The sequence below is a fragment of the Macrobrachium nipponense genome, chromosome 20 (assembly GCF_015104395.2).
Source record: "Macrobrachium nipponense isolate FS-2020 chromosome 20, ASM1510439v2, whole genome shotgun sequence".
Lineage (NCBI taxonomy): Eukaryota > Metazoa > Arthropoda > Malacostraca > Decapoda > Palaemonidae > Macrobrachium > Macrobrachium nipponense.
The window spans coordinates 5,313,578-5,331,320 of record NC_061089.1 but is presented as its reverse complement, the minus strand read 5'-3'; the positions used below and the strand labels follow the sequence as shown (position 1 = coordinate 5,331,320).

Sequence of the window (17,743 nt, the reverse complement as noted above, 5' to 3'; positions counted from 1 at the left end):
AGCATCAGGTACGGGTGTGAGAGAGCCAAGATTCGCATCAGGTACAGGTGTGAGAGAGCCAAGATTAGGACTAGGTATGACAGGTGGTGGGGAAGGTTCAGAGAGAGACAAATTATCACTAGACAATTCCTGACTAACTAAGCTTTTAGCTTGAGCTCTAGAAGCCACTTTTCTCTTTTTATCTCTCACTAACTTGTTTGTGTAACTAGTCAAGATATTCCAAGTTCTTTGATCCCAATTAATACATTCTCCACATGTATGATCTGGCGTACAAGTCTGTCCCCTACAACCTGTGCAAACTGAATGTGGATCATTACAATATTTAGCGATCCTAGTATTGCAGCCTTTACTGCAATACCTAATCCCAGATGTACTAGTGTCTGACATTTTGTAGACCAATTCAAAACTAGTTAATTTCGGTGCAAAAAAAAATTTTTTTTTTTAAACTATTTATCTGAATTCCTAAATAGCTAATCACCGAAAACAAAAGCTACCAATATTTTAAGAGTACTTCACCAAATAACTCCAACAATGAGCGACGGTAGAGAATTCCAAAAATTCTGCTGACTACTGAAACTGTGTTAACAGTAACAGCCGGCAGAAACAACTGATTTTCATACGGTGTTGGTTCCTCACTCCCCCGATAGTGGGTGGGGGGTATCACCTGACCAAAACAAACTAGCACTGCTGCGAATTTAAAAAATTCTAGCTGCCGACGGTTTCAGAAACTATGGCTATGTAACTACTTGGTAAGTTGCATACATAAAATTCATAAAAGCTACAGTGGATGAATTAAGTTGTGAACTATTATTGACTACAGAGGTTTCCGTAGAGTGAAGTCATTAATGATATTATTGGCTTTCCAGAGATTTATGGAACTAATGATAATTTTTTAAGCAACAAGAAAAGTTGAACTATTGGTAAAAAAAGTGAAAGAGCATATTGAAAGTCATAAAGAACTTCAATGACAAAGGCAGTTTATATAAGGCAACTAAATGAGAAATAACATGTGAAATGGGAGATAGTGCTGTATACGTACTACTGTATATCTATGTGAACCCCAAGAAGCCATTTAACAGACTAATAAAAAAAATCCTTCAACAACTAAAGTGAAGTCGGAGGCTGAATGGCCTATGCAGTTTGAGAATTAGTGATGGATACATCAAACATCAACTGTGAATCTGTAAGAGGGCAGACTCTTCAAATGATTATAGATGAAGAGCCTTAAGGAGATATACTGTATGCATATGACCTGTTGTTTCCAGTGACTGGAGAGGAAACATAAGAAGGTTCAGTTAAGAAAGCAACCAGAAAATATGCAAAAGTATGCAAAACAACATAGAAAAACTATGCTTCTCTACAGACCTTGAGAAAGTGTAATGATACAAAAAAGTAGAAAACTATTAAAATACTGTGAGAATCATGCTTTAGAGAAAGTGTAATAGTACCACCTAAAAAAAATAAAAACCTACCAACATTACTGTGAGAATTAGGCCTAAGTCACACTAAAAGAATATTTGCAGTGAATGATATATTTCATAACTTGAGTGTCATTTGTAATCTTTCAAAACCTAACTGATGACAGAGATTTTACATAAAATTAATAAGGTCAGATTACCAAATTCTTCAAGTGGAAGTGGTGTGAGGTCTCTTTAGTAAAGGTATACTTTAGACCTGAAAATTGAAAAATGACTCAAAGAACCACTCTATCAGTTCTATGGGAACAAATTTAGAGTAATACTGTACTTACTATTTCCAATTGCAAATTCGTGTGCGCTGGGTACGGGTCGAGAATTATACCATGCATTCTGAGTGCTGTCTAATCCACAAAGAAAATGATCCATTTCTATGTCCTGCCAGAAATAAAAATTATTATTAAGAAATGGAAACAAAATACCTCAGATGGAATCAATTCCTTCAATAGAAACATGAGCATACAAGAAATATTTCCATGGTTCCACACAAACTGCATGGAAAAAACATTTCCTTACACAGAAACACCTTGTTCTGTGGCCCTACATTTAAAAAAGGAATGACAATAGCTACTGAACTATAAAAACAGTATTCCAAACAATGACTCCAGGGTTGTTACAATGTTAAGAAATATATACATGATCACAGTATAAAAATGATATTGTTAAGATACAATAAAGTTTTGTACATACTTACCTGGCAGATATATACTTAGCTATAGACTCCGTCGTCCCGACAGAATTTCAAAACTCGCAGCACACGCGACAGGTAGGTCAGGTGATCTACCATTCCTGCTGCTGGGTGGCGGGATCCGGAACCATTCCCATTTTCTAATCAGATTTTCTCTTCCACCTGTCTCCTGAGGGGAGGCTGGGTGGGCTAATAATCGTATATATCTGCCAGGTAAGTATGTACAAAACTTTATTGTATCTGAACAATATCATTTTTGTACATGCAACTTACCCAGCAGATATATACTTAGCTGATTGGCACCCTTGGTGGAGGGCAAGAGACAGCTAACTACAAAATAAAAACAGGAAACAACATATGTTGTAGGATAAATATCCTTGGTTCTTACTTGGTTTGGGCAGAAGACTTCATGATTAATGTCTATGAGTGCATGCCTCAAGAGCTTCAGCGAGGTAGGGACCTATAACTGAATAGCCCTTCTGGATCATGTCAATGGGGGCTAGCCCGCTTACGCAACAGAGCCTTATATGGATCGTGTCAATGGGGGCTGACCCACTTATATGACAGAGCCTTGACCTGTATCATATCAATGGGGGCTGACCCACTTATATGACAGAGCCTTGACCTGTATCATATCAATGGGGGCTAGCCCTCTTACATGACAGAGCTTTAGGTTTTTAATTATTAAAAAACGAGGAGAACTAAAGTCAATCCCAACCACCTGACCATCCTAACAATGTTAGAGCTAGGAATTGAAAGGGGGGTTCTTCCTATACCCTCTTTCAATCGACCATAAAAACAAACACCACAAAAGCTAAAATAGAAAAAATTAAGCTAAACTAAGAAGGATTAACCTCAGCTCCTCTTCCAAGCACTGAATCCGCAGATACGTAAGATCCGAGTGAGAAGCACTTCTCATATGTAACCCTCACGTCTCTTAAGTAATGAGCAGCGAAGACAGAGTTACACCTCCAGTATGTGGACTCTATAAGAGCCTGGAGAGACCACGTCTTGTGAAAAGCCATTGAGGTTGCTATGGCCCTCACTTCATGCGCCTTCACTCTGAGGAGCTTAAAGTGCTCGCCACCACAGGAGAGATGAGCCTCCTTAATTACATCTTTAATGACTTCGGGCATATTTATCCACCAGCCAGTTCCCTGGTGGACTCGTAAATGCCAGGAAACTCACAGAACTATGAGATCTGCTTTCACCAGATACCGCAGACGAAAATGTTAGTATTATCGTGTTGAATTTTGAAAAGCAAGAGCTCATTTTTGCATGGAAATCAAAAAAGCATGCAAAGAATCTTGGACAATCTTCATATCTTCACTAAATTCGAAAACTCCTCTGACTCTAGTTTGGAAGAGTGTTAGAAAAATAGCAGGCAAGTTCACTCCTTGTCAACCTCCAGTTATCAAGATCAATGGTTGTGAGGTATCAGACCCCCAGTTAGTGGCAAATGAGTTTGCTAATCATTTTGCTAACGTTGCAAAGAAAAATGATATTCAGCTCAAAGGCGGCTAATGGAACAGGTCGAAATTGATTTTAATACGATAAGACATGAGCAATATAATGCTCCTTTTACTATAAGAGAATTTGTATCAGCCTTGAATAAATGTAATGAATCGGCTCCTGGACTGGATGATATAACATATTCAATGACTAAGCATACCTCTGAAAATACCAGACTTTTCATATTAAGCCTTATTAACAGAATTTACTGAGAACATATATTCCCCAAGCTTTGGGAGATGTTAAAATTAATGCCATTCGTGAAACCTGGCAAAGATCCATTCAAGACAGAAAATTATCATCCTATTGCATTGACGTCATGCTTGTGTAAGATCATGGAAAAAATGGTGAACACACGCTTGATGTGGTACTTGGAACGGGGTAAATATCTGTCACCTGCTCAGTGTGGTTTTCGAAGTATGCACTCCACAACTGATGTATTGGTATGGTACACAAATGGAATCTTCAATATGTGAAGCTTTTGCCGACAAGCAGCATCACATCAGTTTTCTTTGATCTAGAGAAGGCATATGATACAACATGGAGATATGGCATTTTGAGGGTTCTTTATAAATGTAACCTGATAGAAAATTTGCCCCTCTTTATTAAGGCTTTTTTAAAAAAACAGGTTATTTCAGGTTCAGGTTGGAGCACCAATGTCAGATGTATTCAATCAAGAAGAAGGAGCACCACAAGGAAGTGTTTTAAGTGTAACCTTGTTCGCCTTGGTAATCAAAGTAGTAAAAGATAAGAAGGAGGCAAAGAAAAGCTGGGAAGAGTCACAGTCAGTGGAAGACAGAGATAGGTTCAGAGAAAAAAACAAGGTGGTGAAAAAGGTGGTAGCCCAAGCTAAAGCAGTCGTATGATGATGTGTATAATGAGCTGGGGACAAAGGAAGGATTAAAGAAGGTGATCAAGCTATCAAAAGGCTAGAAATAAGAGCACCAAAGATATTACACATATCAAACAAATAAAGGATCAAGATGGTGTAGTATTTAGAAAGGAGGAAGACATTGTGAAGAGATGGAAAGAATATTTCGAACAGCTGTTAAATGAAGAAAATAATAGACTAATAAGAGAGGATGGGCAAGTGAACATTGGCATGGTAATGAGGTTTTCTAGGCACTGAAGAAGATGAAGAATGGGAAGGCAACCGCACCAGACATGATTCCGGTGGAGGCATGGAAAGCATTAGGAGATGAAGGAGTGGATATACTGTATGATCTTATGATAAAGATCCTTGAACAGGAAAAGATACCAAATGAGTGGCGTGGGAGTATTTAGATCCCAATTTTTAAAGGGAAAGGCGATGTCCAAGAGTGTGGTAATTATAGGGGCATTAAATTGATGTCCCACACTTTGAAGATACTGGAAAGGATGATAGATGCTAGACTGAGAGAGGAAGTACAAATAGGTAAAGAGCAGATGGGATTTATGAAGGGAAGGGGAACAACAGATGGTATATTTAATCTGAGGCAAATAATGGAGAAATTCGGGGAAAGACATAGGGACCTACATATGGTATTCATTGACCTTGAAAAGGCTTATGACCGAGCCCGAGACAAGAGGTATGGAGGAGTCTGAGGGAGAAGATGGTGCCAGAGAAGTATGTGCGATTGATACAAGAGATGTACCGGAATGTATTTACCAGAGTGAGGAGCAGTGTTGGGGAGACAGAAGGTTTTGAGGTGAGAGTAGGATTACACCAGGGGTCGGCTCTGAGCCCATTTATCTTTAACATAGTGATAGATGTTATAATGGAGAAAGTAAGGGAGACAGTACCATGGAACATATTGTATGCGGATGATATTGTTCTGTGTGCAGAGAGCAGGGAAGTTCTGGAAGTGAAATTGGAAAGATGGAGACAAGTACTGGAGGACAGAGGAATGAGAATAAGTAGATCTAAGACAGAATATATGTGTGGGGGATGATAGAGAAAGTATTCAGCTTGGTGGAGAGCAAATAAGAAGAGTTGATAAGTTTAAGTATTTGGGATCTTTTGTTAATGCTGGAGGAAGTATGGAAGAAGAAGTAAAACATCGGATACAGGCAGGCTGGAACAACTGGAGAGCAGCCTCTGGAGTTCTTTGTGACAAAAGAGTGCCACTTAGGTTAAAAGGAAAATTTCACAAGACGGTGGTAAGAACAGCAATGCTGTATGGTACAGAAACAGTAAGCATGAGAAAAACAGAGCAGAAGAAGATGGATGTGGCAGAAATGAGAATGCTTAGGTGGATGTCTGGGGTGACAAGAGAGGATAGGATCAGAAATGACTACATAAGGGGGTCAACTAAGGTGGTGGAAGTATCAAAGAAAGTGCAGGAGGGGAGGCTGAGATGGTATGGACACCTGTTGAGGAGAGATGAGGACCATGCTGGGAGACATACTATGGGGGTGGAGGTGCAAGGAAGAAGAAGAGGGAGACCAAGAAAGAGATGGAAGGACTGTGTGAGAGAAGACTTACATGAGAAGGGAATTGATGAGGCAGAAGCGCAGGATAGAAATAGATGGAAACGGCTCATACGAAACGGCGACCCCATATAAAAATGGGAACAAGCTGGGAAGAAGAAGATATAACATATAACCCTTTTTGTTGACGACCTGTTGATTTCCTTTGCAGCATCAAGGATGGCAGTGGCTGAACGCCTCCTTCAGCTCTGCATTGATAATATACTAGTGGGCTGAGGTTAATGGTTTTAGATTTTCTGCCAGTAAAACAGTAACTATGCACTTTTGTCGTATAAGGGGAATCCACCCTGATCCAGATCTATTCATTCATAGGCAGAGAATTCCATGTGTTGGTGAAACAAGGTTTCTTGGTTTGAGTTTTGATAGCAAGCTGACCTGGCTTCCACATCTGAAATATATTAAGGCAAAATGCTTGAAAGTAATGAATTTGCTGAAAGTCTTGTCTCACACTTCTTGGGGTGCAGACTGAACTCAGATGTTGAGATTATATAAAGCCTTGGTCTTTTCAAAATTAACTTATGGGTGTGAGGTGTACACTTCTGCGAAGCCAAATAGCCTTAAAATGCTCAACTCAATTCATCATGGAGGAATACGGTTATGTACAGGAGCATTTATATCATCTCCCACCGAGAGCATGCTTGTAGATGCTGATGAGGTGCCACTGGATCTTCATTACAAGCGTCTGCTGGTTCAGAGCTGGTATCAGAATTTATATCCCCTAGTAGGTCTGAGAATAAAAAAAATGTCGGCAGTCCCAATGGGAGGATATTGTAACTAACCAGAAAATGCGCAATATCACGTCATCAGTGTCTCCTTGGTCATATCCGTATATGCCAAGGAGACAGGAAACGATGTTGTGCAGATTGAGGATTGAACATACTAGACTCACCCATGGGTTCTTAATGTCCCGTGAAAATCCTCCATTTTTCGATTATTGTACTGTGCCCCTGACTGTGAGACATTTGCTGGTTGAATGTCCCAGACTTGGGAATTTGAGACACAGGTTCCTGTCTTGGGAAGGTAATTTTATCCTATCTACAATTCTTGGAAAGGATTGTAATATAGAGCAGTTATACTATATCTTAATGAGAGAGTCTGGCCTCCTCAACAAAATTTAGATTATAGCCTATATAGAATATCTATGTAAGAATTTATATATAAATATATTTTTAGATTTTTTATATGAAATTAATTTTAATTTAATTCTACTTTCTATCTAAATTTATTTCGGTGTCAATAACCAAGATGTTGTGACACCAGTTTTTAACAGACATAATCAATCATGGCCACCCTTTTCATTACCCTCTGTTTAAATATGATATTGTTAGTATACAATAAAGTTTTGTACATACTTACCTGGCAGATATATACTTAGCTTAGGTCTCTGACGTCACGACAGAAAATTCAAAACTCGCGGCACAACGCTACAGGTAGGTCAGGTGATCTACCTTACCCGCCGCTGGAGGCGGGTGTGAAGAACCAGTCCCCCCTTTCTTGTCAGGTTATTTTCTTCCACCTGTCTCCTGAGGGGAGGCTGGGGGCGGGCCCATCAATTGTATATATCTGCCAGGTAAGTATGTACAAAACTTTATTGTATACTAACAATATCATTTTTTGTACATGATCTTCCCTGCCAGATATATACTTAGCTGATTGACACCCTTGTGGAGGGAAAGAGACCATACTTACTTAGAAAGTTGGGACAACACATGTTAAAGGAATACATAATATAAACCTCTGGTTCTTACCTGATTTAGGCAGAAGACTTGATAGTACTGTCTATAGTCTGCGTTGCCTAAAGAGTCTCAGCGGGACGTGACCTATGGCTGAAGAACTCTTTGGGTCTACCAATGGGAACTGAGTCCACTTACTTGGCAGAATCCAAGCAGGATCTGGTCAATGGGATCAACCCACTTACATGCCAGAGCCTATCACTACCAATTGCAAGGAGCCTCAACACAACTGATCACCTAACCAAATATGTTATTGTTATGATACAATAAAGTTTTGTTCATACTTACCTGGCAGATATATATATAGCTGTATTCTCCGACGTCCGACAGAATTTCAAAACTCCCGCACACGAGTGGGCGGCCAGGTGGTTAGTACCCATTCCCCGCCGCTGGGAGGCGGATATCAGGATCATTCCCATTTTCTATCAGGATCATCCCATTTTTTCCTATTCAATAATTTTTCACCACCTGTCCCCGCCCCTGAGGGGAGGTGGGTGGGTACTTTAATTATATATATCTGCCAGGTAAGTATGAACAAACTTTATTGTATCATAACAATACATTTTGTTCATGAAACTTACCTGTCAGATATATATATAGCTGAATCCCACATTGGAGGTGGGAAGGGACAGAATAGAAGGATTTAGGAAACACCTCAAGTGCAGATGATTGACATCTTGATTCCTTACCTGTTAGCATAGCTGACTTCTTGATTACTGTCACGAAGTCTGCTTTTGCTTTACTAGAGTTGCCAACAAGGTATGACCTGTGTAGTTGGTGCGCTCTAGATGATCTGTCAACGGGGCGTGACCACAATGTGACTAGACCATATTGACCATACTGTGAGGGCAACGAAGCTAAAAAACCACCACTGACCTAACCTATCGAAGTTAGTCCCATAACTTCTAGGCTAAAGAAAGGGAAGGCGCCTCAAGCAACCAACCCTTCAACCATAAACCAACACCAAAATTAAAAAGCACACCTACCCCTTTTCTATAGGGTAGTATTTGTGCTGCTCCCTGCCCCCAACACCATTTCTGCGGATATGTATGGTCCAAGCGACTCGCAGTTCTCATATGCCGTCTTCACATCCCGCAGGTAATGTGAAGCAAACACAGAGTTGCTTCGCCAAAAAGTAGCGCTAATGATATCATTAAGTGCCATATTCTTTCGAAATGCATTGAAGTCGCAACCGCTCTCACTTCATGGGCTTTTATTTTCAAAAGCTTCATATCACCATCCGAGCAGGACGCATGGGCCTCCGTGATGGTGTTTCGCAAAAAGAATGCCAGTGCATTCTTCGACATAGGAAAGTCGGGTCTCTTAACAGAACACTAAGTTCTCCGAAGGACCCCGACAATCTGGTCTTTTGCATGTAAAATTTGAGAGCCCTGACAGGGCACAGGACTCTCTCTGGCTCTTGTCCGATGAACTCTGTTAACCCCTTGATTTCAAAGGTTTTTCGGCCAGGGGTTAGATGGGTTCTCATTCTTCGCTAAGAAATTAGGATCCAAGGAGCACACTGCACTGTGTCCTCTGAAACCCACATCTTTACTAATGCTTGACATTTCACTAACTCTCTTTGCCGTGGCAAGAGCAGTTAGAAAAATCGCCTTTCTAGTAGTGTCTCTCAATGAGGCAGCATGCATAGGTTCAAAGGGAGCCGACATCAAGAATCTTAGAACTACATCAAGGTTCCATGATGGAACCTTTGGTTGTAGTACTTTGGGTGTCTCAAACGATCTCAAAAGATCGTGAAGATCTTTATCATTTTGTCAGATCTAATCCTCTGTGGCGGAAGACAGCTGACGGCATGCTCTTATATCCTTTTATTGTGGGCACTGCTAATTTGTCCACATTTCTCAAATGCAGGAGAAACTAGGAGATTTGGTTCACAGAGGTCGTGGAGGAGGAAATACCTTTTCTTCCTACACCATCTCCTGAAGACAGTCCACTTCGACTGATAAACTGCTCGAGAGGAAGCTCTTCTCGCATTGGCAATAGCCTCTCGCCACTGATCTTGAAAAACCTCTCGCTTGGGCCAAACTTCTTGATAGTTCTGAACGCGTCCAGACTCAGAGCGGAGAGGTTTCCGTGGTTACCTCTGGAAGTGGGGGCTGTTGAGAAGATCGACTCTCTCTGGCAGGGATCTCGGGAAGTCTACCAGAAGAGACATGACCTCCGTGAACCAATCGCTTGAGGGCCAAAAGGGGGCGATCAGAGTCATTCTCGCTCCTGGCGACGCCGCAAACTTCCTTGTTACCTCTCCTAAGAGTTTGAACGGGGGAAAGGCGTACACATCCATCCCCGTCCAGTCCCATAGGATGGCATCTACCGCTATTGCTTCCGGGTCGAGAACTGGAGAGCAATAAATCGGAAGCCTCTTCGTTTTCGAGGTTGCGAAGAGGTCGACTAGCGGCCATCCCCACAACTTCCATAGCTCTTGACAAACTTCTAGATGTAGGGTCCATTCTGTGGGAAGCATCTGATGTCGACGGCTTAAAAGATCCGCTCGAAAACATTTTGAATTCCTGAAATGAACCTTGTCAGGATCACTATGTTTCGAGCCTTCGCCCATAGAAGGATGTCTCTCGCTATCACGAACAGTGACCGAGAGTGTGTCCCCCCCTGCTTTTTTATGTAAGCGAGAGCCGTAGTGTTGTCCGAGTTGATCTGGACAACTCGGCTCACCAATCGTTCTTCGAAGAACTGAAGAGCCAACCGAATAGCCTCCAATTCTTTTAAGTTTATGTGCCAGGACCTCTGTTCCCCTCTCCAGAGGCCTGACACTTCCTCCTTTCCTAGTGTTGCTCCCCAGCCCACCATGGAGGCGTCTGAGAACAACACTAGGTCGGGGCTCAAAAGCTTGAGGGACATCCCTTCCGAGAGTTTGGTCGGATCTTGCCACCACTTCAGATGATCCTGACCGTTTTGATAAATCAAAAGTCGAGTCTAGATCTCTTGTCTTTCCAGTTTTCTGCCATAAAAAACTGGAGTGGCCTGAGTGCAACCTCCCCAGGGAAACAAACTTCTCCAGCGAAGAAATGGTTCCCCACAGAAAAAAAAACTCATCCATTCCTTCGCCGAGCATGTTTCTTTCCTCCCTAAGAAGGCTAACACTTTCTCTAGCATCTCTGCTGACGTTCCTTTGATGGAAAAGCTTGAAAAGCCGCTGAATCCATCTGAATCCCCCAAGATACATGATGGACTGCGTGGGGATCAGATGGGACTTTTCGTAATTTACTATAAGGCCCAGGGCCTTCGTCAGCTGTAAATGTCGTCTGAAGGTCCTCCAGGCACCTTGATTTCGAAGGCGACTTGATTAGCCAGTCGTCCAGGTAGAGCGAGACTCTTATTTTCGATAGGTGAAGCCATTTCGCCACATTCCGCATGAGGAAAGTAAAAACCATCGGCGCCGTACTCAGACCGAAGCACAGAGCCCTGAACTGAAGACCTGTCCTTTTTAAGACGAACCTCAGGAACTTCCTTGATTGGGGATGGATCGGGACGTGGAAAATAAGCGTCTTGAAGGTCCAATGACACCATCCAATCCCCTGGTCTCAAGGCTCCTAGCACAGACTGAGAAGTTTCCATCCTGAATTTTTCTTCTTTACAAAAATGTTCAGTCTGCTGACGTCTAGGACAGGTCTCCATCCCCAGACTGCTTCGGAACCAGGAATAACCTGTTGAGAAGCCTGGGCCAATCCAGCATCAGAACTCCTCTACGGCCTTCTTTTCCAAACATTTGATCTAGAAGGTCGAGTAAGATCTGTTGCTTCTCTGACTGGTATGCGGGGGGCGGACAGGTCTATCGGCTTCGTGCTCAAAGGAGGCGTAGAGAGGAAAGGGATCTTGTATCCTCTCGATCACATCTAGGGTCCAGGTGTCCGCCCCTATCGTCCTCCATGCCTGAGCAAATAAGTTGAGTCTCGCACCTACAGGTGCCTGAAGGGCAGAAATGTCAATTTTTCCCTTTCTTGGTAGAAGAGATCTTACCTCTGAAGGACCCCCTTCCTCTCGAGGAACCTCTAGAGGAAGGTGCTCCACGAAAGGGCTTAAATTTCTTCTTGGGTGCTGGAGCTGTTGAAGTAGAAGCCTGAGGAGTAGGTCGTCTTGAAGATTGAGTCAAGAGGTCCCTTGTTGCTTTTTCTTGCAAATTTACCGACAGATCCTTAATCATGGACTGCGGAAATAAATGCGTAGAGAAGGGGGCGAATAATAACTCCGCTTTCTGAGCGGAGAAACTGCTTTCGCCGTAAAGCTACAATAGACGAGCTCTCTTTTTAAGCAGACCTGTAGCAAAATGAGATGCTAACTCATCAGAGCCATCCCTTACTGCTCTATCCATACAAGCTAGTACCACTCGAAAGCTCTTCTAGCGAAATTGAGTCTTGACTCCTCGATTGTACATCCAGCGCCCCGAGGCACCAATCTAAAAAGTTAAAACACCTCTAGCGTCTTAAATAACCCCTTGAGGTGATGATCCGTCTCCGTCATTGTCCCAGGAAACCTTAGCGATGACAAATAAGATCTCCTTGGAGCGTCCACCAAATTGGCGAAATCTCCTTGAGAAGAGGACGGTGCCTTCAATCCTGCTTCTTCTCCTGTCTCGTACCAGATCCCGGCTCTCCCTTTCAGTCTAGATGGAGGAAGTGCAAAAGAAGTCTTCCCTTTAACTTCCTTGAATCCATCCAATCCTGGACTCTCTTAAACGCTCTCTTCGCGGAGAGCGAAGTGGCCATCTTAACGAAGCCAGGGGCCTTCCTGGCCTTCGATGAAGCAAATTGTGAAGGTGGAGAGCAAGGAATTGGCGCTTGAAAATTATCTGGGAATAATTTCTTAAGTAAATCCGTCAACGTCTTATAGTCTGACGACGCTGACGCATTTGGTTCGTCATCATCAGTAGGGCAGCGATCACTAGACGAATCCTTCTCTTGGTCATCAGCGCCTTTCAAAGATCGCGATGACTTCGACACTTTTAACCTGAGAAACATCCTTACGTTCGGACTCAACAGTTGATTGTCCTGGAAAGCGTCCCGATATGCAAGGCGCATGCGTTCTGAGAAACGTCTGCAGAACGTCCTGATGTGAAGAACGGGCGTCTTGAAGAGCGTCTTGCTGAGCGTCATGATGTGAAGGACGCCTTGCGTCCTCTGAAACAGCGTCAGCTTAGGAGCGTCTTGCTGAACGTCATGATGTGTAGGACGCCGTGCGTCCTGAACAGCGTCAGTTGGAGCGTCTTGGCGAGCGATCCGCGCGTCTTGAAAAGCGTCTTCTCGAGTCTGGTAAGCGCTTCGTTGTTTAAGACGCCGAGCGTGATCATCAACATGCAAAGCTTGACGTTCCGATCTTGATTCTTGAGCGTTCTCGGCCTTTTGACAAAGACGCTGGCCGCTTGTGCGACAACTCACGTCTCTGTCAAATTCGTCTCTCCTAGACGCCCTTTCATGAGGAACGTAATCACATTCTCTAATGCGTCGGCTACTAGGAGTAGACTCAAAGGCCGAAAAAACGCGGAGTAGGAGCCGGGGACTGCCTAGTTCTCTTAACAGGCAGCCACCTATCCTTCCTTCTATGACTAGTTTCTGCCTCTTTCTCTCAAAAAAGGAGGCTAACTGTCTCTGCATTTCCCAAAGCATTTTCCTTGAAGGGGAAAGTTCTCGATCAGGAGAAGGACTCATCCTGTGCGAGGAAGATGGCGAGGGGATGCCCTTTCCTTCAACTCAGGAACAAGCTTAGAGCGACTTGGACGCTCGAAAGAGTCCTCCCCTGATGAAGCCTTGTTCCTTTTCTGTGGCGGAAAAGCTTCAAAATCTTCAGGTGACGAATCTACATAACGATCAGAAGGACGTGAAGCGTCCTCTTCTCTGAAACCTCTCTTAAGAGGCGACAGAGCGACGGCCGCTTGTGCGACAACTTGCGCCCCTGCCGTTCTCCCCTTGAGAGGTCTTCCAAGCGTCCCAACCTCGGCGAGGAGAGGAAGTCTCGGAAGAAGAGAAGCACTCTTTAAGTATTCGTGCCCGTGCACGAACACCGGCAGCCTGAGATTCGTCCTCAGTTTCTGCCGAACGGGACGTCAGACCGGTCATTAGATCCCGTAACCCTCCTTCGGCTTTCGGCTTGCCCTCTCCCTAAGGCCTGGGAGTCCGGCAGGGGCCTAGGCCTAGAGGCATTATGGGACCGATCTGACACCCCTTCCACTCACTAGATGCACTAACACTTTATCACAATTCACATTTGACTGTAGAGCAATCACTTAGATCCAAGGCGCGAATCGACTCCATGATCGTAACTAATACGCTTCCTTCTGCAGACACTTCCTGATTGTTCGGAGGCAATACAACAGGATCTGGTTGAATTACATCTACAGGAGGATTTAATGGAGACACAATTCTACCTTGACTTCTACTCACAGAAGCACTCCTAGAGGAAGACCTCCTGATTCTATCACGCTCAAGCTTTTTTCACGTAAGAATCATATGCCTTCCATTCAATTTCAGTCAATGCTCACACTCGATGCATCTATCATTCAACATACATACATGACCACGACATTTCGAGCACACTGAATGAGGTCTACCGAAGCTTTCGGCAACCTCACCTTACATTCATGCACCTTACACACCCTGAAGCTAGCAGCGCTAGATCCAGACATCGTAATCAAAGAAAAGTCAAAGCAAATTCAAATCAAATCCACTATCACGTATGCCAAGCCAACAAGCCAAATCAAAACCAAAAGTCAATCAGAATATCCAAGTTAGCACAAGAAGTTTCAAAATCCTAGGCGGAGGTCTGTAAAACAGTTGTTTACCGACCAGGCGACAGAGAAAAATAAAAAATCGAATAGAAAATGGAATGATTCCTGATATCCGCCTCCCAGCGGCGGGAATGGGTACTAACCACCTGGCCGCCCACTGCGTGTGCGGGAGTTTTGAAATTCTGTCGGACGTCGGAGAATACAGCTATATATATATTCTGACAGGTAAGTTTCATGAACAAACTAGGTTTTTTAACTTCAGAATCATCCATGATTATAGATATGTAAGAGAAATCCAAAAGAAAAATCCAAAAAACAGTCCAAAAAGCGTATGCCAAGCCAACAAACAAAGGGTACTTCACCAAAAACCAAATCGTCAGCAACGAGAACGAATTTTAACTATCGTAAGGACTGAACAACAGGTGTTGTCCAGCCGGCGACAGAAAGAAAATATCTGACAAGAAAGGGGGACTGGTTCTTACACCCGCCTCCCAGCGGCGGGTAAGGTAGATCACCTGACCTACCTGTAGCGTGTGCCGCGAGTTTTGAATTTTCTGTCGTGACGTCAGAGACCTAAGCTAAGTATATATCTGGCAGGGAAGTTCATGTACAAAACTTAAAGGCTGGTGATATTTACCCGACCGTCGGGCAAACAATAAGCACATTTTCTTGTTCTCCCGACGGTCGGGTAAACAGTGCGCTGGAATTATTTTCCCGACCGTCGTCTAAACAGTAGTACAATTGGGTTGTTATTCTAACGACCGTTGTGTAAACAGTGCAAATATTGCTTATTCTAACGACGGTCGTGGGAACTTCTTATTTTCCCGACTGTCGTTTGTGGACTGTTGTTAGCCTGTTCGTCATGGCATATTGTAAAAAGGCAACCGTCAAATTTTTTGTAGCCTTTTTAGGCTAAAAAATGGGCTATACTAGTCTCGGTGCGCGAATTATTTCCAAAGCCGCCTTCGTTATAAACTCATGGAACATCTAGGACCCCCTATGGCCAGGCACACTAACGTAAGGGGAAGCCTCATATTTGTAAAACTTGTTAAAAAATGGGATTTGGCTTTAAGGTAGGGTAGCCTCTATTCTAGTTTACTAACACAAGTTTAGGATTTTTATATCTTATTACCAAACAATGGCAGCATATTATTTTTATACTCGGTTATTTCAACACTTATTAAAGGCAGGGTAGCCTCTATCTAGTGTGATCACACAAGTTAGGATTTCTATATCTTAATACCAAACAATGGCAGCATATTTTTATATTTTGACGGTGCCATTAAACTGTTATTTCAACACTTAAATACTAGTCAGTTCGAAGCGTAAATATATTTGATAGTGGAGTAGCAGACATCAGGATTTTGAGGTTTTCGACGAGGCTAGCCTACCTTTAAATACTGGACAGCTCAAAGCGTAAATATATATAGTTGATAGTGGAGTGGCCGAGTAGCAGACATCAGGATTTTGAGGTTTTCAATGAGGCTACCCTGCCTTTTAAGGTAGGGTAGCCTCGTTGAAAACTTCAAAAATCTGATGTCTCAAATTTAAAGATGTTAGACCTACCACTGTTTGGTATTAAAGGGCCCCTGTATTCAATAGGCCTAATATGATAATATTTTAATGTGCAAGTCTAATGAAAGTGGTGCAGGTGCTGCGCCTTAAAGCAAGTATCGCATATAGAGCATGTTCAGGCTATTGCATATAGGGGCCCTTTAAAGGCAGGGTAGGGGTAGTAGTAGGATATAATAATAGGCCGTAATGATATTGATATTTTACTATACATGTAGGCATATTTAGGGCGGGTTCGAGTAAGTAATGTTGCATTTTACCCTCACCAATGGGGTTTCTGTCAGGAATAGCCAACAACTCTTACAAGGCAGCATCTACCCTTTCAGTTTACGTGTAGGGCCTACAGGACAATATTATCTACCCCTGTCCTTCAGTTCATTTCTGATACACAACATACCCAATTGAGTTCAGTGTTGATATACCCAGGACAAAATTTCCCCATGCATTTAAGGATACACAGGACAACATCTACCCATTCTGTAAGTGTAGATATGTGACCCACTCTGGCAAAAGCAGGCACAAGTTGCTCTTAACTTGGCAGGTTGAGACTAACTGGTTGTTGATTTCCTAATTGTCTGCATTTTGTGAAATCTGAAATGGCTTCATATTTTATAAAGGTTAGACAATAGGGTGGAAATCAACCACCAGTCCATCTAAGCCTTCATGGTTAGCAGAGGCACAGTAGGCAACTGTGGATTTTGACAGAAATCAACGATGTTCGATTTCAAACTCTTTCCTGTTACTGAACCGCACAAGGCCACGAACACATTCTGCTACAGACTGCATAGATTTCATCACTTCTTTCAACTTGTGGTGGAATGATTCTAACCTATTGGTGGTGCGGTTACCAAATGTCACAGTCTTCTTTCGCCAAGCTGACACCCACATGTGCCTACATTCATGCCAGTTTTTTTTTTAAGTACCCCCCAAACTGGGAAGTAGTCTTTTCAAGCAGCTGAGCGTATAATTCCTCATAGGTTTCTTCTGTTGAACAGTACGCTATCTTTTCAACTAGTTCTGTTATTTCATTTCTGTTCTTTCCTAAGATCTTGGTTGTTTTGCTTCTAAAAGTCTTAAACACATGAAATAGGCATAAATGAATCGCTGACTCTGGGAAGTACTTTCTAACCAAACCTATTTCCGTAAAATCCTTGTCTACCAAGAACACTTGATTCTGACTCAGTATTTTTACACCAACCGATTTCTTCGATTCAAATCCTGCTGCAATCGTCTCCATGTTTTCATTTGCAACAAAGAAATGACCTACAGGAATACTGCAACCGTAGCCATACTCAACCATGAATGTGTAAAGCGGCATCTTTGTGTTATTAATTCGTTATGTCCCATCAAGTAATAGAACTTCAGGAAACTTGACTAAGGCTTCTTTCATGAATGGCAGTTGAATAAAAATGTCGTAATCTTGCCATCGTCACCTATGGTAATTTCAACATAACTACCAGGTTCCTGTTCTAAAATGTTATCAAGAGTTTCCATTAAAAGTGTCACATCAGTAGCGCATTGCTATCTTCCATTCGAA

At 42.7% G+C, this 17,743-nt stretch overlaps 1 protein-coding gene across 2 annotated transcripts in view; it reads right to left on the bottom strand.

The window, feature by feature from the left end:
* LOC135221751 (myoneurin-like) overlaps positions 1-17,743 on the bottom strand; it is a 94,274-nt gene that overhangs the window by 73,790 nt on the left and 2,741 nt on the right. For both annotated transcript variants that reach the window (XM_064259572.1, XM_064259564.1), the window contains one exon: positions 1,751-1,853. In XM_064259572.1, the coding sequence (XP_064115642.1) occupies positions 1,751-1,844 (94 nt within the window). In that variant the 5' untranslated portion in view covers positions 1,845-1,853. The remainder of the gene's footprint in view (positions 1-1,750; positions 1,854-17,743) is intronic.